General features: G+C 49.4%; 1 protein-coding gene across 3 annotated transcripts in view; it reads left to right on the top strand.

The window, feature by feature from the left end:
- Positions 1-23408, top strand: part of ptprz1a (protein tyrosine phosphatase receptor type Z1a) — a 39052-nt gene that overhangs the window by 6766 nt on the left and 8878 nt on the right. For 2 of the 3 annotated variants that reach the window (XM_062562788.1, XM_062562787.1), the window contains exons 2-14: positions 7423-7485; positions 8954-9133; positions 10392-10543; positions 10688-10783; positions 12994-13060; positions 13136-13293; positions 13827-13977; positions 16373-16551; positions 16757-16895; positions 19622-19662; positions 19735-20383; positions 21209-21754; positions 23128-23260. In XM_062562788.1, coding sequence (XP_062418772.1) covers positions 7423-7485; positions 8954-9133; positions 10392-10543; positions 10688-10783; positions 12994-13060; positions 13136-13293; positions 13827-13977; positions 16373-16551; positions 16757-16895; positions 19622-19662; positions 19735-20383; positions 21209-21754; positions 23128-23260 — 2554 coding nt within the window. The remainder of the gene's footprint in view (positions 1-7422; positions 7486-8953; positions 9134-10391; positions 10544-10687; positions 10784-12993; positions 13061-13135; positions 13294-13826; positions 13978-16372; positions 16552-16756; positions 16896-19621; positions 19663-19734; positions 20384-21208; positions 21755-23127; positions 23261-23408) is intronic. The other variant, XM_037450384.2, reaches the window with a different exon arrangement.

Raw genomic sequence — 23408 nt, 5'->3', positions numbered from 1 at the left:
CTTCCCTTTTATTGTTTTTCTTTGCAGTTTTATACAGATTTTGTTTAACTGTATGCACAGGTATAGCTGTTAAAATGGTTGGAAAGCACCATTCGTGGAGTTTAGTGTCTCCCCCAGTGGTCAGTTTAGAAATCCTACGCGACTTGAATGCATCGTTAGCTAAAATTACCTCGATAAATAATCTTTGAAACGCGACATCTGGCTCATGTTGAGCCTGAGCTCAAGAGTAAATGAATCAACAACAGGTTTGTAAAATAGATGAGAGGCCTTCACACACACACACACACACACACACTTCCTCCCTCGTTGTCTCTGCTGTGGGACACGGCGTTGGCGCTCTCCTTCGTCCTTTCAGCCGCTGTTTAATTAAGTTGTTTTTCTGTTCGAGAAGCTTTTCTTTGGGCCGCTGACAAACTGTTTCGTCACCGTGTGTACGATTAGGTCGGAAACCGTCTCCGTGTGGAACAGACCTCTCATACATTAAATGGGGGCGGTGGGGGGGGTATCTCGGCAAAGAAGGACACCCGCTGCTCCTTTCGCCGGCGACTAAGTATTCAGAAGAGAAACCTGTAGAGACTTAAGGGCCGTTTAGACAAGAGCAAGAAAAGGGTCTTACTCGAAATGCAATCCATTTAGAGTCAAACAGACCATGAGGCAGGGATGCTTTAGGGCGGGGCTACACGCTGATTGACAGGTCTCTAACAGACCATGAAGCAAGGCCACAAGGTCACAATTACTACAAACACTAATAAACAGTCGTTTTTAATCCTGTTTCGTATCTTGTGAAACTGGAGTCTTGTCAGCTGGGTAGTTCTGGGTCACAGGAAGCTGCAGCAGGGATCAAACTCCTGTCAGTTTGATCGGCGGTGTCTGTAAACACGAGGACGCCTGGACGCCCTTTGGTTTGTTCATTACACTCCAAAGGGAACGCTGAGCATGCCACAGGGGTGTAGTGGATGTGAACTTCAGACCTCCGTCCCCCAGGACATTACACAGCTGCTTTGTTCTCTGATGGAGCTGCACACATTTAGTGCTTCCTCTTCAATCTGCTGCTGCGCTCAGCAGCAACTTCAACACAAAGCCGAGTTTAAACTAAACACCTTTCTCACTTTCCCTTTTTTAAATCCTCCTCTTCCTGTAAACAAGTCGCTCTTCGTCTGTCTGAGTGGGTTCGATGGTCTCTGTTGGCTTGTGGTTGATGCTGCAGCAGAGAGGCCATTTAAAGATGGACAGGTGTCGACGGGACAACCTGTGTACGTCCACATCTGCACATCCCCATTCGAGTGACTTTCCAAAACTGAGTTTCTTAATCTTCAACAAAACAAACTAAACTAAACATTCATTGACACCATAGACACACAGTCTATGGTGTCAATGAATGTAGGGTTTATAATCATGTATTTTTAACACAACCTGAGACTCAACGGGCTCAAAGGTGTAAAATGCAGGATTTGATGAGGCTTTAAACTAAACTTCCCGTTTAGAGAAACCCACTGAATGTCGGCACAGATTTGACCCCTGAGACGGACTTGTAATGGAGGACAAAGACGCTTGTTGTCCAGATGGCAGAAGCTTCCAGAATGGAACAAACCAGCATGAGGCTGTCGATGGAAACAGCAACAGTCAGATCCATTATTAACCCCCCCCGCCCCCCGGGTCAGATCGTTTCTGATCACAGATAGAGGTCAAACACGAGAGCAGGAACCAGCTCTTTGGTCTCGTCACGTGCACTGAACGTCTCACATGCACACCCAACCATGAGCCTACGTTCAAGAGAAAATAACAACTTTTAAACGTCTTCACATATTAAACCACTGTTCTGCCTCTGCATCACTTCCTTTTGACTCGAGAGACCGGCTCCACCGACAGGAGAGCGTCCTGAGGACGTCCTTTGGGTGTATTATTTCCGGGTCTTGGCCTGTCGGCCGTAGCAACGATCCTCACTGTGTTTCCAGCCTTTAAGGTCTTTGCTGTCGTCAGATCTGTCCTCCTGCTCTTCATTCATCACACACTCTGGTAGTTGTTGGCATCGAAGGCTTCTGTCCTCACAAATACTACATTTTTAATATTGCTTTACAGGCGTCGTAACTTCCAGACTTTTATTTATTGTGCTTTCTAACAGAGTCTAACCATGAAAGTTCTCTCCTATTTGACATTCAGGGGAATGAATGATCTGAAAGCATCTCACCTACAGGCAAGTTCTCCTACTGAGACACACACAGAACAGGATTCTTCCATCCGAGTGCAGATATCAAACCCTCCTCTCTGCTTCTTTCATGCCTTGTCCTCCTTTTTAGGGCTGATGGACTCGGCCTGTAGATAATCCGCAGCTTTGGTTCTTTGCCATTTTTAGTAAAAAGGGAAATCGATCGATGAGCCCGAGGCCTCCGCTCCGCTGACGGTTTGGATTTTATACCTTTTGGTTTGGAGAGATTTTAGTTTTTAGGTAGAACTGACTTTTCATTTGTGTAAGGCCTGCAGGGCAGTGACGAGGTGCTCTGATACCCTGTTGGTGTCTCCTGGGGGATTTCTGAGTTTTATGGAGCTTCTGTTGTGTGTGAAAGGAAAAACTTTCATGAATCACCGAGCCGTCTCAGCCTCACAGGTTGAACTCTTATTTCTCCTCTGATTCAGATTTGAAGGCAGTTTTTTTGGAGGTGTTTTTTTATGCATTCTTTTGAAAAACTTTTTTTTCACCCACAGAGAAATATGAACAAAGAAAACCGAGAACAGGAGCTGCACAAACAGTGAAGTTCAGCAAAAAGGTTTCACGGTCCGAGAATCAGAGACTATTTTTTTAAACCTAAATTCTATAGCTTTTCAAGGCTAATTACTCCCTACTGTCACTAATCTATCATGAGATGGAGATACTACTCAGTAAATATGTTCTTGTTTCCTCTGTCCAAGTGATCTACATTTAAAAAAATGTTTTCGTTTAACTTCACAAACTTCATGGTCAACTTCCTCTCTCCCCATCGCCATGTTTTTATTTCCAACCAACTTCCACAAAATTCATGGAATGTTCACGGAGGGAATAAATCAAGAGAGAAGTAGAGTCATTTCCTCATAGACGTCTATGGGAGCAGAGGAGTCGCCCCCTGCTGGTCACTACACAGAAGTAGAGTCATTTCCTCATAGACATCTATGGGAGCAGAGGAGTCGCCCCCTGCTGGTCACTACACAGAAGTAGAGTCATTTCCTCATAGACGTCTATGGGAGCAGAGGAGTCGCCCCCTGCTGGTCACTACACAGAAGTAGAGTCATTTCCTCATAGACGTCTATGGGAGCAGAGGAGTCGCCCCCTGCTGGTCACTACACAGAAGTAGAGTCATTTCCTCATAGACGTCTATGGGAGCAGAGGAGTCACCCCCTGCTGGTCACTACACAGAAGTAGAGTCATTTCATCATAGACATCTATGGGAGCAGAGGAGTCGCCCCCTGCTGGTCACTACACAGAAGTAGAGTCATTTCATCATAGACGTCTATGGGAGCAGAGGAGTCGCCCCCTGCTGGTCACTACACAGAAGTAGAGTCATTTCCTCATAGACATCTATGGGAGCAGAGGAGTCGCCCCCTGCTGGTCACTACACAGAAGTAGAGTCATTTCCTCATAGACATCTATGGGAGCAGAGGAGTCGCCCCCTGCTGGTCACTGCAGTGAAAGCACGTATTAAGAAATGATGGAGATCATGGGACACTGGCTCCAGGGGTCATTTATGCTCCTCATGCCCCCGTCCACTTCCTCTGGGTGGGGACTACGATCTGAACCATCTACAGTGTAAACCTGTGGTGGTAATACTATAAAAATGTCTCCGTTACTTAAGGAGCCAAACGAAGCTGGTGCAGACTGTCCCCAGATTAACCTGCCAGTCTGAGCGGTAATACTCAACCCCCCCCCCCACGGACCCTTGCCCCGCCCCCCCAGGGGAGGGGCTGGGTTGGCTGTGTGTGTGGTGGGGTGTTGTCACACATTCTGGCGTGGGCACCGGTTCTCACCCCCGCAGCCTGTGGACGTCCCGGCTCTCCCAGGGCTTCGGCTAATCCTCTTATTCAGAGTCCGGCTGGAGGCCGGCGCCCCCCCCCGCCCCCCGTACCCCCCTCCGACGGGCCGGCCGCTCTGCTCTGAACAAACACACTGACACAGTTGTGTCCTTTTTCTCCCGTACAGACGCTGAGCAATGCTTCTCCATACAATCTATTCTACTCATTCAAGCTTTTGCAGTGGAACGTAAGCATGTTATCCCCTCCAGACCCCCCCCCCTTTCTCTCCATTCGTCTTCAGTCTACTTTTCTCTCTTACTCCTGTTTTGACTTCTTTAAGATCCCTTTTCTCTCTCGAAGGGCTTCTGTTATTTCTCCAATAATTCAATAGATCAACCTTTTTGTTAAAAAGCGCTAAATGAAAACCAAAATATTTGATAGATATGAAAGTTATTGCATTTTGTTCTAAGAGGAACATGAACGTACCTACATTACAGTTCATTCACTAGATGTTGAGATATTTCCTTCATAAGCAGGAAGTTGGTGCTACAGGGGGAGTCAGCAGGGTTCATCCTCTGGGGGTCATGAATGTCTGAATCACACTGACTCTGAGACAAACTCTGCAGGTGTTTTCTTTGCAGTTCTTGACACAAAAGGCGGCCTGTAAGGAGTACGACACCCGCGGTTCTGTTAATGGACGTAAAATAACTCAACAATTACATGTTTACTGAAAGATGTTAAAGGTTTGAACAACAATGTTTTCTTTGAGTCGCTAAATGAAGCTCATTCACAGAGAGGGGCTCCTCCAGAAGAAATATGTCGTCACGATTCTTTTGGGTTCTCCGGTTTGGTCACAGTACCGAGGCAGTGCAGACGCACACACTCACACACACACACCGACACACACACACACACACACACACACACAGGCTGTAATGGGCTGGTGCTGACGTGCCGCTCGGGGAGCAGACAGGTGTTTCGTGTCAGAGCTTCTGTTTACACTCTGCTTTCCGTTTCCACCTCTCAGCTTCCTGTCGGTACCCCTTTGATTTGATGATAAACCGAGTCTGCTGCATAGAACTAATCCCTGAGAAGAAAGTTACAGAATTACAAACAATCACAGGAGCATTTAGAGCCATGTTCCGTTCCTTTAGTGCCGCTGGTTGTAAACAGGGAGGAGAACCGCTCTAATGGAGTTCTGATCAGGACCAAAGTCTTAGAAGAAGGAAGTAAGAACTCATCATTTCTTGTTAATGTGTTAACAAGAAACGCATCAAATTCTGAATAACGTGGAATACGAGTGCGAGATGAACTCCAAGGTCCAAAGAACTGCGCTGGTGTTGCTACAAGCATCCAAACTGATGAACATCATGCTGCATTAAAGAAGACTTGAAACTAAAGACTGAGACCATAAACTCATGTTTACAATGTTTACTGAGGGAATAAATCAAGAGAGAAGTAGAGTCATTTCCTCATAGACGTCTATGGGAGCAGAGGAGTCGCCCCCTGCTGGTCACTACACAGAAGTAGAGCCATTTCCTCATAGACGTCTATGGGAGCAGAGGAGTCGCCCCCTGCTGGTCACTACACAGAAGTAGAGCCATTTCCTCATAGACGTCTATGGGAGCAGAGGAGTCGCCCCCTGCTGGTCACTACACAGAAGTAGAGTCATTTCCTCATAGACGTCTATGGGAGCAGAGGAGTCGCCCCCTGCTGGTCACTACACAGAAGTAGAGTCATTTCCTCATAGACGTCTATGGGAGCAGAGGAGTCGCCCCCTGCTGGTCACTACACAGAAGTAGAGTCATTTCCTCATAGACGTCTATGGGAGCAGAGGAGTCGCCCCCTGCTGGTCACTACACAGAAGTAGAGTCATTTCCTCATAGACGTCTATGGGAGCAGAGGAGTCGCCCCCTGCTGGTCACTACACAGAAGTAGAGTCATTTCCTCATAGACGTCTATGGGAGCAGAGGAGTCGCCCCCTGCTGGTCACTACACAGAAGTAGAGTCATTTCCTCATAGACGTCTATGGGAGCAGAGGAGTCGCCCCCTGCTGGTCACTACACAGAATGCAGCTTTAACTCATTTATTGTGGCTCTGCACTTTATAACGTTGCTACGCCTAATAGCCGTTCTGGATCATAATACATTTATATCTTCAATCTAATAATTTTATATTTGTTAAAATACATATATCCTGTGATTGATTTGAAGCAGGTAGAAAGTCCCTCCATCTGCTGCCGCCTCTGTTCCTCTGTTCTGTAAAATCCCCCCTGCAGGATGTTTTTAAAACCCAAACGGATCCAAACTTTCAAAGTGATCTCCTCTTTGCTCATAAGGACTTAATCTAATGCTGCTACTGCTTTTAAAGCAGTCAGATTACATGAGGGCTCGGCTTCCCGTACGAGGGTCTTCATGCCCAAGAGGTCGCCCTGCAGGCCATGTCTCTGCAGACTGTCCAACGCGTAATCTGGGATTAGACCGCTATCATCCAGAGCTCAGAGGGAATAAACGCCACGCAGCAGGGGACCCCATCTCCTAATTTATCGCAGACTAATCTGAACCCACAAAGTGGTTGGGTCGTGACATTCAATCATGAAAAGAGGTTAAAGAGGTTCCTCCATAACCTCTCGGTTCGGGTTCACGTTTGAGTGATACCGGATAGTTTCAGGATTTCAGATGAAGCTTTTACGGAGGCGTGAACCCGCGGTGAAGCAGAAGAGTGATGACTGTTCTTTCCCCAAAGTCCCACACAATGGCTGCTTTGTGTGAAACATGAACCCGGGGCCAACTGGACTCACTATTACACGGTGGAATGGAACCCTCCTCAGAACCTCGTTCCACACACCAAGTGCTTCTGGGTGATTGACGTCCTGCCTGAAGAGAACGTGAGTGTGGTTTGAGAAGAAGTCCATTACTGGGCAGGAAAGCACCTGAAAGTAGTAAATGATGGATTTCTTCTCCGCACAGCGAGGGCTGGTGAACGCACACCTCATCGCGTCACTGACTGTCAGATTTGAGATGTGACCTCTGACCTTTTTAATGAGGTGTCGTCCTCCAACGGCCTCACTTCATTAATGTGACAGACACGAGGTCAAGGGGGAGGTTGTGGGCTGGAGAGCTGCCGGGCCGAAGGGGGCGTGAGGACTCAAACACGTGTTGGAATCATGGCGGCTTCACGCAGACTTTAAATGTCCGTCACTACAGAGAAAGGCGCCTGATGGGTTCCTCTTTGCAGCCAAACCCGGAGCAGTTTGGTCTAAATTCCAGTTTATCGTCTCTCAGGTGGTTTGATTGACACCATAATTGATCAGATAAAGAGATAAGAAGAGATGTAAAAAGGCATGTTGACGCGTGACCTTTTCAAAGAGATGTTTTCCTGCTTTCATCCTTCAACGCGTGTCACTAATGCTCCTCATGGACCTCTGCTCCTCTCTCACAGCCCGAGGATACGCCTACAGGAACCAGCGCAAGTTCTCAGAAGACATCGACTGGTCGTACGCAGGTGAGTTGGATTCAGTGGATGTTTGTGTTGAAACTCGCCGTGTTCTGGATGAGAGGAACGAGGCAGAAGCTCTTTGGTATGTACGGAATGTGGAGCGGTTAGCCGCTCGCTAACACCTCCTGCTGAAGAGTGACAGGCACAAACCATCACATTCATCCAGTTGAATGTTTGGAGCTTTTTGTCTTAAATTAAAATCACTTTTATCTTTTTTTTCCTGCCTTTTATTACGTAATTTTAGAATAATTTAATCCAGGAATATTTGTTTGAGAACCCGGTGTGGGAGAAGCTGCCTACATGGTTGTCGGATATCATAACTAAACAGACTTTAGATTTCTAAGCTTTCTTGCGGCATGTGAGGATGTGTCACACGGAACATTCACACAGAGACTCCTCTTAAATATGAGCAGATGTGAATGAATCCCCGTCAGTCGCCTCCATCAAGACTCATGAGCAGAGCGCCACATGCTGCTCGGATTAATCCTGCAATAAAAGGGAAACTAAAGGTTTGAGGCTGTAGATCAGTTGGACAACAATACGAGGTGCGCACACACACACACACACAATGAGTGGATGAATGATCATTTGTCTTCCTGGCTGCAGCACTTTCACAACTGTATTCATGGCATCCGTCACGTTGTGTGTACTTTGTGTACTTTGTGTGTACTTTGTGTATTGGAAGCCAAGAGGAAACCTGAAGCTGAGCTCTTCTCCTTTCGAGCACAACGACGTTGGATTTAGGAAACGTCCGCTCGAACGTTGAAAAACGTGGACCTTGACCCCAATTAGAGAGAAAAACCGTGAGAGCCGATGTTGGAAGCCGGAGTTTGGCAGCGCAGCTGGAGGTTATTAGCTCGTTAGCTCGTTAGCTCAGTGCTAGTTCTCCCAGAGCTGCACACCTGTGACCGGCCCCTCGTGCTGTGACCTCTGCCCCCTGGATGAACTTTTTCAAACAGATGTTTTAACAGAATTGTGTGCATACAGCCTTCATTTTACAGAATATCTCCGTCCGGACTACAACGCTTCGAGCGATCCCTGACCAGTTGGTGGCGATTAAAGCGACGTCAGTTAACCTACGACTATAAGAAAATAGCAAAGTAGAAGCTGATGTGGACCAAAAACCATTGGGCTCATGAGACGTCTCTCTGTGGTGGAGCAAAGTTAGGTTAAGTTGAAAAGTGGCCATTAGCCTGCGCTGTGCTAATTAAACAGTCTGTTAGTCGGCCATCTTGTTGTTATTAAGGCGAGTTTGTTAGCTTTCTTAAGACACAAGAAAACATATTTTATTCTCTCCAGGTTTCCTTCTTGCTCTTAGAAATAGAATAAATACACTCAACCTGACAAAGGAGTGCTGGACTGTTGGGGATGGTGACAATTTTGGACCCAGAAAACAAGGTTAAAGGTTGAAATAAAGGTTAAGAAACTCATGAATATGTTATGCAGCTTTTTCTGAACACTTTTTTTCCTCCAGGAACCTTGAATCAGAACAACTGGGCCAAGAAGTTCCCGTCCTGCAGCAACGCCAAGCAGTCCCCCATCGACATCGAGGAGAGCCTGGCCCAGGTGAAGCTGCAGTACCAGAAGCTGACGTTGGAGGGCTGGGAGCGTCCGACGACCGGCGCCACGACCATCAAGAACGACGGCAAGACCGGTAAGCGGTCCGGAGCGGCGAGAGCTTCCCACACAACGCGGAGGCCGCCATCGACACTTTTATATGCGAAGGAGATGGGATCCGATCAGAGTTACTGTTGCTAAGGAAAGAGGGAGCCAATCACAGAGGAGCAGATGTTTGGGGATGATTATAGCAGCTTGTCTCCTGTGATCAGGCTCATCAGGATCTGTGACATCTGTCAGGAGGATCGTGGTTGATGGTCCCCGGCCTTTAGTCACAGAAGTAATCTGGTTGGTAAAAGAAGTGAAGGTAAACTTGGTTTAAAGTGTAGCACGTTGGCAGGAACCTTCCTCTGTCGAAGCTGACAGCCCCGTTTAAAGGCTACAGTTTCCAGTGGATGGAGACCCTTTATCCGTCTCCTCGCTCTAATGGTGGGACGCACAAAGCCTACAGTGAGCCCTCGAGGTCTTTGTGAGGGAAATGTAGACGAGGAGGGAACCCACCTTATTTAAGAACAAAAAAAAGCTCCCAAAAGAGGAGCCTGGTGCTTCTTAGCAACGCGACCCTGAGGGGAAAAAGAAGCACTCTGTTGTGGTTGTTGTTCACTCTCCAGCTGTAAAGAAGCCTTTTATCAGTGGAGATGCTCTCAGTGGACGATCCAGCAGCCGTTCAGTTCACTTAAACCTTTTTATCGGCTGGACGCAGCCACAAAATAAGGATTTCAGTATTAAAACCGCTGAGTGATGGAGCGCATGCTTCCGTGCCTTTTGATACACAAACACACCTTTCAACAGGAGACAATCAGCAACAAGTTGAGTCAATGTTTGCTCCGCGGCGACAGAAGGTGAAAAGAAGACCCAATAGAACAAGTGGAGATGAGCATGAGGACACACGGAGGCTTTGCAGCAACTGAAGAGCCGTCGGATGTTCATGAAAGTAATAAAGTTCCTACACACCAGGTGTCTTCATGCAGCAGCTATCAGACACCTTTGGGACCCCGACCTCTTAACTGAGATGAAAGATGAAAGGGCCGACGCTTCGCCGTGGTTACGCCATCAAAGCTCCTTCGGGCCCTGCAGGCAGCCTTTGTCGGGCGAACAAAGGGCGACCCAAAGGAGGCGGGCTCATTGTGGGGCGCTGTAATGGCGGGCGGCGTTGGTGGAGTACCGTGTGGCCCACGAGCGCTTTTGATCTTCTGAACATTTGGAATCCATTGATTCAATTAGAGGTCTTCTGACCCGCACATGATTTCATTAAAGGATGTGCAGCCCGTTTATCTCTTCACGCCTGTCTTCAGTGGCGGTCGATTTGGACGGAGAGTTCTACGTCAGCGGAGGCGGCCTGAGGTCAAAGTTCAAGGTGGGACGCGTCACCTTCCACTGGGGGCGCTGCAACGCCTCCTCAGAGGGCTCCGAACACAGCCTGGATGGAGTCAAGTACCCTCTGGAGGTGAGACGCCTTCTCGTACGACATTCCAGTGTCGTGTGCGTATTCCTTCACGCTACGTGAAGCAGAAACAGCACATTCACGCCATGACTTTCACTCAGAAGTGCTGCAGAAGGAGTTTCTCATCTTCCTCTTCTTCTCCCACAGATGCAGATCTACTGCTACGAGGCGCATCGCTTCGCCTCGCTGGACGACGCCATCAAGGCCGGAGGGAGGATCACGGCGCTCGCCGTGCTCTTCGAGGTGCGCCTCCTCTCCACAGGGCGGATGGTCACGTGACTCTGAAGACTCATTTGGAGCCTCTTCATGGGTTCTCAGATCTTTGACTGAATTAAAAGTATCAATACTGCAGTGTAAAAATGTAGAAATACTCTCTCATTCAATGAAAGTCCCACATTCAAACCTAGAAGTGACTAAATAAACGCCCTCCTGCATTGAAGAAGACCAGGATGGCGAGGTTCAGAGGGAGCGTTGCCTCCAGGTTGGCGTGTTGGAGCCGACGGAGGTCGTGTTTGAACAGAGCTCAAAGTGATGTTAGCGTGTGTTCTGGGTGGAGAGCAGATGGGAAAATACCAAACAAAGGAACTAGAAAAGCAGGTTCAGTTTTTGGAGCTTTGCTTTATTGGAGAAGGTTAAATTGTTGTTTCTACTTCATCTCACATTAGACATAGATTAAGAAAAGAACCACTTGATGAGCAGTCGTCTTTATTTGACTCCTCTGCTCCCATAGACGTCTATGAGGAAATGACTCTACTTCTGTGTAGTGACCAGCAGGGGGCGACTCCTCTGCTCCCATAGACGTCTATGAGGAAATGACTCTACTTCTGTGTAGTGACCAGCAGGGGGCGACTCCTCTGCTCCCATAGACGTCTATGAGGAAATGACTCTACTTCTGTGTAGTGACCAGCAGGGGGCGACTCCTCTGCTCCCATAGACGTCTATGAGGAAATGACTCTACTTCTGTGTAGTGACCAGCAGGGGGCGACTCCTCTGCTCCCATGGACGTCTATGAGGAAATGACTCTACTTCTGTGTAGTGACCAGCAGGGGGCGACTCCTCTGCTTCCATAGACGTCTATGAGGAAATGACTCTACTTCTGTGTAGTGACCAGCAGGGGGCGACTCCTCTGCTCCCATAGACGTCTATGAGGAAATGACTCTAGTTCTGTGTAGTGACCAGCAGGGGGCGACTCCTCTGCTCCCATGGACGTCTATGAGGAAATGACTCTACTTCTGTGTAGTGACCAGCAGGGGGCGACTCCTCTGCTCCCATAGACGTCTATGAGGAAATGACTCTACTTCTGTGTAGTGACCAGCAGGGGGCGACTCCTCTGCTCCCATAGACGTCTATGAGGAAATGACTCTACTTCTGTGTAGTGACCAGCAGGGGGCGACTCCTCTGCTCCCATGGACGTCTATGAGGAAATGACTCTACTTCTGTGTAGTGACCAGCAGGGGGCGACTCCTCTGCTCCCATAGACGTCTATGAGGAAATGACTCTACTTCTGTGTAGTGACCAGCAGGGGGCGACTCCTCTGCTCCCATAGACGTCTATGAGGAAATGACTCTAGTTCTGTGTAGTGACCAGCAGGGGGCGACTCCTCTGCTCCCATGGACGTCTATGAGGAAATGACTCTACTTCTGTGTAGTGACCAGCAGGGGGCGACTCCTCTGCTCCCATAGACGTCTATGAGGAAATGACTCTACTTCTGTGTAGTGACCAGCAGGGGGCGACTCCTCTGCTCCCATAGACGTCTATGAGGAAATGACTCTACTTCTGTGTAGTGACCAGCAGGGGGCGACTCCTCTGCTCCCATAGACGTCTATGAGGAAATGACTCTACTTCTGTGTAGTGACCAGCAGGGGGCGACTCCTCTGCTCCCATAGACGTCTATGAGGAAATGACTCTACTTCTGTGTAGTGACCAGCAGGGGGCGACTCCTCTGCTCCCATAGACGTCTATGAGGAAATGACTCTACTTCTGTGTAGTGACCAGCAGGGGGCGACTCCTCTGCTCCCATAGACGTCTATGAGGAAATGACTCTACTTCTGTGTAGTGACCAGCAGGGGGCGACTCCTCTGCTCCCATAGACGTCTATGAGGAAATGACTCTAGTTCTGTGTAGTGACCAGCAGGGGGCGACTCCTCTGCTCCCATAGACGTCTATGAGGAAATGACTCTACTTCTGTGTAGTGACCAGCAGGGGGCGACTCCTCTGCTCCCATAGACGTCTATGAGGAAATGACTCTACTTCTCTCTTGATTCATTCCCTCAGTAAACATTGTAAACATGGGTCTTTCTACCTGATGGTGTTGGTACTTTTATCTCTTCAAGTCAAAGATCTGATTGATGACTAAATTATTACATAAAAGGAGTCACAGTTGTGGGGAAGTATTTGACATTTAGAGGATGTGGAAACAGTTTAAAGTGACCAAAGAATTCACGACTTTACAGACGAGCGCCGACGACAACCCGAACATCAGCGCCATCATCGACGGGATCAACAGCGTGAGCCGATACGGTGAGACTCCTCCTTCATCCTCCTCCTCTTCCTCGCCTCCTCCTCTGCTAACCCGAGCCCGTCTCCTCCCTGCAGGAAAGAGCGCCCGGGTTCTGCCCTTCGCCCCGCTGGGCCTCCTGCCCAACTCCACGGACAAGTACTTTGTCTACAATGGCTCCCTGACCTCGCCGCCCTGCAGCGAGACCGTGGAGTGGATCGTCTTCAAGAGCACGGCGGCCGTCTCCGACGACCAGGTGAGGGAGCGCCGCCCGGTACAACCCGGTAGAACCCGGTAGAACCCGGTAGGAGCCATGAAGTAGGAACTACTGTGATGTTGGGCCGGATATTGTTCGTCAAGAAGCTTTTAGAAAACGTGTTCATGGAGCTGAAAGGAGGAATTATCAAAGACACACAAAGAGATGGGCGAGGCCCGTGTGTGTGTGTGTGTGTGTGTGTGTGTGTGTGTTGCCCCGGGCCGACTGAGTGATTGACTGCAAAGCAGAAGCACTCAATACATCAAACAAGAATTGGCTCACAAAAGAACTTTACGTGTTTAAGCTGAGCACATGCACACACACACATGGACACACACGCACACACACGCACACAGACTCACACTAGATGCTGTTTCAGTGCGGCTCCTCACAAGCAGTTACCCGTGTTGGCAGCACCTCGGTTGCTCCCCTCAGGCCCTCTGAGGCCTCCAAACGTCCACATTCCACAGTGTGAAGCTCTGAAGGAGACACTCATCACACTTTAGTCCTTCTCTCGCTCTGTGTGGTTGCAGCTGGAGATGTTCTGCGAGGTGATGACGATGCAGCAGGCCGGGTACGTGATGCTGATGGACTACCTGCAGAACAACTACAGGGAGCAGCAGCAGCAGTTCATGGGTCAGGTGTTCTCCTCGTACACCGGCACCGAGGAGGTGCTCACGCCAGGTATCCACCGCGAGCAGCTGGAAGCTCCTTGTTTATGTACCGTGACATCACAAAGACCTGCGAGACCCCCCCTGATACAAAGCACCAATCGAGGGCTGGACAGCCTTCAGTTTGCCACTTCGGCCTTCACCATCCCGGCATTTTGGAAGTCACTCTTAAGGGAGAAGTCATTAGAGACCTGTCAATCAGCGTTAGGCCCCGCCCTAAAGCATCTGCTGCTTTATGCTCCGTTTGACTCTACGTTACACCACAAGTCCACATTTAGCTGACGTACAATAAGTGCATTTCAAACATAGAGATACAAACTCAGAAGAACAAGTAACAACAAAGTACATCTTTCATCAAATAAGCTGAATCAAAACATGTAATAGATAAGAGCCATTACAAGTACAGTTTAAGTGCTACAGTTTGTTAGAGATCTGAGTCGAGGAAGGAGAGAATTAGTTGGGTGTCATCGGCTTAGCTGTGGTAGGAGAAACCATGCGAGTGGATGACAGAGCCGAGAGAGTTGGTGTAGAGAGAGACGAGGAGGGGACCCAGGACGGAGCCCTGAGGAACTCCAGTAGTAAGATGACAAGGTTCTGACACAGATCTTCTCCAGGTTACCCGGTAGGTGCGTCCATCAAGGATGAGAGAAGAGAGAGAGCAGGACCATACATTACTAAATGAACATCATGCTGCATTGAAGAAGACTTGAGAAACTAGAGACTGACCATAAAGTCATGTTTACAATGTTTACTGAGGGAATAAATCAAGAGTCATTTCCTAATAGACGTCTATGGGAGCAGAGGAGTCGCCCCCTGCTGGTCACTGGAGACCAGCATTAATACATGAAGCTTTGGCTTCTCTTCATTGAACCCAAAGTAGCCGCCTGGTGTAACTTCATGTTGCTTTAATGGGGAAAAGTAGTCCAGAGCTTCAGTGTCCTCAGACTTTGACGTCTGATGAATGCCGGCTGTCTGCAGACTTCAAGTCTGAACTTGACAAACATTTCTGATGTGTCGGGTTAGAAAGAAGGTGAAGAACCTCTTGTTGTTGTGGGGAATCAGAAGGTTTTATATTTATATTTAAATACATTTAGCTATTAGGAAAAGCAAAAGAGACAGATATTTATGTCTTGTGGCGTTATAATAATTTTACTGTATGAACTTAATCAACAACATCTCTCACCCGACTGGTTCTGGACCTCGTGTGAAGAATCGATTCTAAACTCTAGTGACCCAAATGAGTCCTCGGTGGCAGCGGAGGGTCGACTTTGATTTCTTTGTATTCGATAATTAATAACGAGCAAGTTATTGATCCGTGTTTTTTAGGCTTTGAGTTCCGTTAGAGAGTTTATGTGTCTGCTTGCAGGACACAATGTTACATAATTACTTTTAATGAACGGCTGTAAACTAGATTTTATATACATTTACTTTAACTTATTTACAACCAGTGGTGGGATGTAAACTAAGTACATTTACTCAAGTGCTGGATTTAAGAACATGTTTGATGTACTTGTACTTTATTCTTCTGTTGTACTACATCTCAGAGGAAATGTTGTACTTCAATGTATTTGTTATAATTAATTTAGGTCAAGCAGTATATTATTGAGGCATATAATGAAATCCACGTGTTGAACGTGAAAATATATCAATAAATTGCATATTAATATATGCTATTCTCCAAGTTAAGGCATACTTTTGTGATATATTACTGTACTTTAATGTAATTTTCTTAAATGACCGGTGGAGGAACAGGAAGTAGTTTAGTGAGGAGCTCTCTCTGCTCCCCTCGAGGCCTCTGGGAAAGTGGAGGTCAAAGGTCAGGGATTTGGGTTCCTCTAAAGAGGAGGAAGTGTGTCTTTGTTTGTCCTCCTGTCCGCTGTCATGTTTTAATCTGCGTTAATCCAGACTTCTGTCATCTGCATCGTCTGCTCCTCTAATCTCAACTATGACCCAGAACCCCCCCCCCCCCCCCCCACCCCCTCTGCCTGGTCTGACCTCAGAGTGATCCAGTATTCTGCCTGTAGATGTAAAGTAGCTGCTGGTGATGAAAAGTAAAATGATACAGGTAGAAATAAAAACGTCATCATACGATGTCGTAGCGTGTGAAGAAGTGGAACTAGATACGTTTATAACCTCGAGAGCCGCGTTGTGGGTTCTAGAAAATAAATTTAAATCATTTATTACAGATTACAGATTTAAATGCAGATGTGTAAAGCAGAAAAATATGACTAAAGACTAAATAATGTATATAACAATAATTTAATTTGTTTATTTTTGGCATTTACCCTAAAATAACTGTTTGTACATTTTATTTAGAGGGAAAAAAACAGAAAACATTCTCGTAAAATTAGCTTTATTCTGTATTTCTTTCACAAATGTCATTAAATTGTGGCGTCTGCTTCCGTCAGTGTGCAGCTCAGAGCCGGAGGACGTTCAGGCCACGCCCCTCAACACCAGCAGCCTGCTGGTGACGTGGGAGCGGCCTCGGGCGGTGTACGACGCCGCCATCGAGAAGTACTCCGTCACCTTCCGGCCCGCCGCCGCCGCCACCGCCGCTACGTACCTGACCGACGGAGACCAGGACGTGGTGAGAGGGGGGGGGAGAGAGAGAGTATCATTTATCCAACTAAAGAGTAGATGTCAACATGAAACTTCACCACTTCATCACTACATTAAGAGGAGCATTTATTGGTTTAAAGAGTAAACTTCACCACTTCATTGCATCAGATTTAACGTCACAACATGCTAACGTGTGCACAGAAGCTCAAGCGCCTCCCTGCTCCCTCCACCAGGGGGCGCTGCTGGACGACCTGCTGGCCAACACCAGCTACGCGGTGCAGGTGGTGGCGGTCTGCACCAGCGGTCTGTACGGGCGTGTGAGCGAGCAGCTGACGGTCAACACGCCCGACCACGACGACCCCGGTGACCCCGGTAAGAGCCGCCGAGGCCGAGCGTAGAGCGACTCACCGTCTCCAGCCTCTCGCTCTTTTTCTTCTTCTTTCTTTTTTTACGCAAATCTGCAAATACAGAGAATTATGTGTATATTTATATATATATATATTTGTTTTCTCATATATATGAGAAATATATATTTATGAGGAAACAAATGCCCTGGCTCAATTTGAGGGTAATTATAGTAACGTTTAGTTTTATTTGTGTTGCAGACACATTTGTTATCTTTTAGAAGCCTTTCCTTCCTCTCCTCCTCCCTCCTCACCCTGACTCAAGTATACTTTGGTTTGTCCTTCTTCAGCCTCCTTACCTTCCCTCTGGGGCATTTAATCACACACTAACACACACTCTTATTTATATCTGTGTACTTATCGGTTTCATCTGTTTCTCTGTGTACCTTCTGCACCCTCTCTACATTCTACACTCTTTATTTCTATATTCTATATTTCTTTATATTCTGAGATGATTTCCAAAGCCGCCGTCTTGTTTCTGTTGTCGTTGTGTCGGTTCCTTCGGCCTCCACCAACGTTGTGCATGTGTGCCGCAGCATTTTGTGTAACATTAACTTTGTATTTCATTTGAACTTTGTGTTGAATAAACTAATATTTTCTTGTGACAAAGTGAAACACGCTGCATCCTATTTCAGTGTCAGCTGAACGAGTGGATGATATTCTGCTCTGTCGGGGACAGAATTCTCGGTGACACCGCTGTTCGTGCCGTGCTAAGCTAACGTTGCGTTGCCATCTCAGCTGCACCTAAAAGTGATGCAGCTGTTGCCATGGAGTCCAAGGAGGTCCAACAACAAGACCGGATTAGATCTGATTATAAAAAACTTTGGCCGTTTCTCAATATGCGTTCTTGTGTGGACTTTTGTTCTCGTGGACTCGTGAAACGTCATCAGTCGCAGCCCGAGTACTGTTCCAATTCTCAAGTCCGCATCTGGCCGAGAACGGTCATAATACCCGGATGTGGCTCGCCCCGCCCATTTTACCGGGCATGCATCGGAGCAGGCTCGTCTGTTCTTGTGAGAGACATATATCCCAGAATGCATTTCACTTCAGCAACAGGCAACAACGACAGAGGAAAATAAACACAACTTTATGTCGAAGTTTATAAATACTACTTTATTTAAGTATCGTAATGTAATTTTCTGACTGAATAGTAAAATGTTAAAGTCAAAAACTAAAATAAAAACATATTAGCAAGACCAGCTGACGTGGTGACGTCATCAAGTCAGCTGCTGTTCCAATTGCGGAAATGACCGTTCTCCGTTCTCCCGAACCTGCGAGTCAGGACTCCCGAGTCTATCTCCCGAGTCTATCTCCCGAGTCTGTCTCCCGAGTCTATTCTCGCGGGAACGCGAGTCCGTTCTCGCCGTCTTAGGTATTGAGAAACGGCCTTTATTAATCCTCAGAGTGGAAACTGCCCTCAAAAACATGCTGCATGATGGGAGAAAGCATGAGGAGTTAGCTTAGTGCTACAACAGCTAGCTCTGCTACGTTAATCCTAGCTCGGTCTCCAGCTGTAGTTATTAATTAATGGTTAATTATACCACCATTTGATAAAGCCACATATAAATCAGTGTAATAACAGAACTTCAATAATAACATTTGTCTATAAAATTGGGATTCACTTTTTCTTTAGGGTTCTGATTTCACTCTGAAAAGAGGCAGATAATCCAGCTTTTTATTCCAATAAAAATCATTACGACATAAATCGATTAAAAAAATATAAAATGTCAGTTTACAACAATTTAAACAGTTTAAATTATAATAAAATATAAAATGATCTTTTCCTTTATAAAATAAACAAAAGCATGCAGATTTATATTTGACTAAAACTTGTAGTGGATGAACTAACTAATAAATGAATGAGTCCACAATGTGACCAAAGCATTACGTTTGGCTCCTTTACGCCGTAAAGCTTCACTTCCTGCTCCCCAAACCAGTTTGATCTGGTCTCCAGACAGGTAAGAGCCCCCCCCCCCCTCCCCCTCGCTGTGTGTGCCATCTGCAAGTAACTCCTTTTGTGAGTTTGTTTTATTCCTCTCAGGTGCCAGACGGGTGGAGTTTAAGTACCTTTAAGCGTTTAGAGGATCAGAGGAAAGTCCTTTTTCTGCTGAAACAAAAGATGTGTGTTTTCTGTGTCTGTGTGTGTGTGTGTGTGTGTCTGTGTGTGTGTCTGTGTCTGTGTGTGTGTGTGTGTGTGTCTGTGTGTGTGTCTGTGTGTGTGTCTGTGTGTGTGTGTCTGTGTGTGTGTGTCTGTGTGTGTGTGTGTGTGTGTCTGTGTCTGTGTGTGTGTCTGTGTCTGTGTGTGTGTGTCTGTGTGTGTGTGTGTCTGTGTGTGTGTGTGTGCGATGCATGAAGCTGTGGGTCTCTGGCATGTTGTGGCCCCCTCCTTTCCTTTTTCTTACCCTTTTATTTCACACGTTCACATCCACCAAAAAGCACACTCAGGGTTCATTAGTCTTTTATTTGGTTGGAGTGAGCCACATTGAGCCGGGGGGGGGGGTCCCTGTAGTGATGGATGTACCCTGTTTACCCCCCCCCCCCCATACCCCGCCTTCCCTCCCTCCCCCCTCCTTAATGTGCTTTTTTCAAACTCAGGAAATTCTCACCAACACAAATGAATCAAAGTGGTTTCCCTCCTTGTTCTGATGTGGTTTTGAGGATCAAATAAAGCAGCGGCGTCCTTTTTGTCTGCAGGAAAAGTTCTGGATCCTGATTGGAACGGGTTTGACGACGAGGTAAAACGAGGTTCTGATTCTTTGGTTTGATCCGATTTACAAACCGCTCACCAACCTCTGTCCCACCAACAGGGAAACTATGAGCCTGATCGGGCCTGGAACCGCCCGGTCCAGACCGCCTGGGTACCCACAGCCCCCCCGAGGACCACGGCCCCCCCGCCCCCTCTCTTACCCCCACCCGCCGTCACAACCACAACGCCAGAACCTGCTCCGGTTCCACCCGTCAGATCGACCCAGCGCGGCCCGTCCGAAGAAACGTCTCCCCGCAGTACCTCCACCCGTCCACCAGAGCCCCCCCTCCCCACCCGTCCACCAGAGCCCCCCCTCCCCACCCGTCCACCAGAGCCCCCCCTCCCCACCCGTCCAGCAGGAGAAGCTGACCTCAGCGGCAGCGCTCCTCTCCCCCCCAGCAGCACCACCTCCACCGCTCCTTTCTACTGGGTTCTGGGAGGCGCCGGCCCAGCGGTCTCCTCTTCTCCCGGCCCCCCCGGGGGCGACGGCAGGTCTTCACACAGCAGCACCGAGACCACGCCGCGGCTCCGCGTTCAGGCCGAGACCGGAGGCGTGCCCCCCCGACCCGGAGGCCCCCCGGAGACGTCCTCCTGGGGTGAAGCGGCTCCACGGGGGCCCGCGAGTCCCAGCCGGCCCCCCTTTCAGTCCACCGCCACCTCCGTCCAGTTGAGTGGGGTCCTGATGCAGACCACACAACCGATGTCCAACGGTGAGCCCCCCTCCTCCCCCACCTCCTCCTCCTCCTCCTCCTCCTCCACCCCCCCACCCTGTGACACCACGGACCCCTCCACCTGCCTGCATGACCCTCCCTCCTCGTCTTGGCCCTTGTTGTCGGCCCCCGCCCCGGACTCCCAGCATGCCGCTACCGCTCCGGCTTTCCCTCCAACCCCCCCGCTCCCCGACTCCACCCCCCCTCACTCCCTTCCCCCCTGGCCCCCCCTGTCTGGTTGGGAGGCTGGTTCTCCCGGTGTCGGGCTCCATGATAGCGATGGTGATGTGTTGTCTGGGTCTTGGTCCTGGTCGCCCCCCTCAGGTGACCACTCGGTGTTTAGTGACACGCCCCCTCTCGGAGCGGCGTCCGCCCCCCCCCGGGACTCCCTCTCCCTCGGCCCCTCCCTCCAGCCTTCGGTTCTCCTCTCTGGTGACTTGGGCCCTTCCGGCTCCACTCCGGGCCTCGTCCGTTCTCTCTCGGTGGGGGGGGGGGACGCGCGGTACGCCGCCGGCAGCCCGGTGGAGTCCTTCCTCCCTGAGGTCAGCGGGGGGGGGCTCCCCTTCGACCCGCTGTGCGGCTGCTCCCTGGAGCCCACGGCCTCCTCGTCCTGGGACCCTGCTAGCTTAGCGCTTTACTCTGGCGGGGGCTTCTCTTCGTCCTCTGGTGTTGGTGTAGACGACCTCCTTCGTTCCGTCTCCGTGGCGGGGGCCGGCGGCCCGTCCTCCCTCCGGCCCCCCGGCGCTCGCATCGCTCCCACGTCGACCTCTTGGCACTCGCTGCTCCTCCGGGTCGCCCCCAGTGACCTCCCCCTTTCTGTTGCAGCGCCCGGCCCCTTGTTCTCCTCCCCGCCGACCCCCGCCCTCCTTTCCTCACCCACGGCCCCCCCCCCCGCCCCCACCCCCACCCCGGGAGGACCGGCGTTGGACAGTAGCAGCGGCGCCTCGGGCTCGGCCCTGTTCCCCGACCCCCCGGAGGGCGTGGACCAGGAGTGGGAGGGGCTTCAGACCTCGGCCTCCGGAGCGAGCGCCTCCCCTCGTCCGAGCGAAGGCGCCGCCGCCCCCCCCCCGCCCACGCCCCCCGGGTCCGGCCGGTCCGCCGACGATTCGGACGAGCGCTCCTCGGCGTTCTATTTCGACAGCGGGAGCGGCAGCGCCGCCGCGGCCTCGGAGGCGGGAGGCGCGGCGGCGCCCCCCGCCCCCGCCGCGGCGACGCCCGCTCCGCCCCGGTCAGCTGGAGGGGGGGGGGGGGAGGAGAGCGGCTCGGGGCAGGGCGAAGGCGGCGGTCCGTACGACAATGAGACGTCGTCCGACTTCACCATCTCCGAGCGCACGGAGAGGGAGTCGCAGGAAGAGGCGGAGCCAGTCGCAGGTAAAACCGCCAGAAACCTGCATTTCACCTGCGAGGCGACGAAGGGTCGAGATCCACCTGCATTTCACTTCTTCCCTCTTCATGCATGCGAGGTGAAAGGTCACCGGGCTGGAGCCCCTCCCCTCTTCATCCTTTTAATCACCCCCCATCTGGCCACTTTCTGAGCAGGTAGTCAGCCTACCGTATCCCAGCATGCATTGCATGGGACTTCTCGGTGGATTAACCATGAAGTAAGAATCAGCGGATCCGTCCGTTAGTTTAGCTGCTTCACAACATTATTTCCTGCTACAAAAGATGACGCATCGTCAAAGTGACCTTAAATGGTCAAATTAAAGCAAAATGTTTTTATTTGATGAGCTGAATTACGTCATCGGTGAAGCTTTCTATTGTGTTAAAACACACAGAATTATACCCAAATATCCCCATTGCAATATGATTTAGTTCATTTTGCATCTTGGTGTCAGTCGTGCGTCTCCTCTCGTGTCCACTGGGTGGCAGCAGCGCTCCGTCTCATCCGGGGACCTTTCATGTTGTTAACTGGTTGAAGCTGGTGGGACACCTCACTGGTTTCCTCTCTGACAGGCAGCCATTATTTAAGTCATCAACACAGACTGATATTATTTAGTATATTTAAGCCCTAATAACTAATCTAATAACAAGTGGTGTTAATTCAGATAGGAACAAAACACCATCCATCCATCACCCAACTTGTGTCCACACACCATCCATCTATAACTTCAAATATCTTCATCTTCATCATCAGCGGGACATTCAGCCCGCTTTGTGTCCTTAAAGGTGGATTTGGGGTCTTTTATTTTTCTTCGTTTTTTTCCAAAACAAATGACCTTTCCCCATCTTCTCTGGGGGGCGTTTCCTTTTCCCTTCCTCCAGTTCCCTTCCTCCTCTTCCCTTCCTCCTCTTCCCTTCCTCCTCTTCCCTTCCTCCTCTTCCCTTCCTCCTCTTCCCTTCCTCCTCTTCCCTTCCTCCTGTTCCCTTCCTCCTCTTCCCTTCCTCCTCTTCCCTTCCTCCTGTTCCCTTCCTCCTCTTCCCTTCCTCCTCTTCCCTTCCTCCTGTTCCCTTCCTCCTGAATGAGTGGTTTGGTTTTGTTACTCTCGAGGTTGCACAGAGGTAAGTTCTGACAAACCCAGTAAAGGTCGAAGGTCAATGTTAATGCTACCAGTGTTTTAAAGGCCGGGTTCACCTTCTCCACAGCAACAAGTTCTCGTGCTGAACGCTGGACCTCAGAGGACGTTCATCATCATCATCATCATCATCATCATCATCATCATCATCACATAAAGACACAACTAAATACATTAAATGAATAGAAGATGAAGCAATAACAAAGTTGACCCCCCCGTTTCTCCCCCCAGACGCCAGCAACAGCAGCCACGAGTCGAGGGTGGGCTCCATCCGGGAGAAGGAGGCCGTGGTGCCTCTGGCCATCATCTCCTCCCTCGCGGGTCTGGGCCTCCTGGTGCTCGTCGGGATCCTCGTCTACTGGAGGTCGGTTCAAATATGTTTATCTCCATAATGTCCACAGAGACAACGTGGAGACAAACATGTCTCCATAATGTCCACAGAGACAACGTGGAGACAAACATGTCTCCATAATGTCCACAGAGACAACGTGGAGACAAACATGTCTCCATAA

This window comes from Pungitius pungitius, chromosome 6 (assembly GCF_949316345.1).
Source record: "Pungitius pungitius chromosome 6, fPunPun2.1, whole genome shotgun sequence".
NCBI classification, from domain to species: Eukaryota; Metazoa; Chordata; class Actinopteri; order Perciformes; family Gasterosteidae; genus Pungitius; species Pungitius pungitius.
Note: the sequence above shows the minus strand (reverse complement) of the source record. Positions and strands in the feature narration are given on the sequence as shown.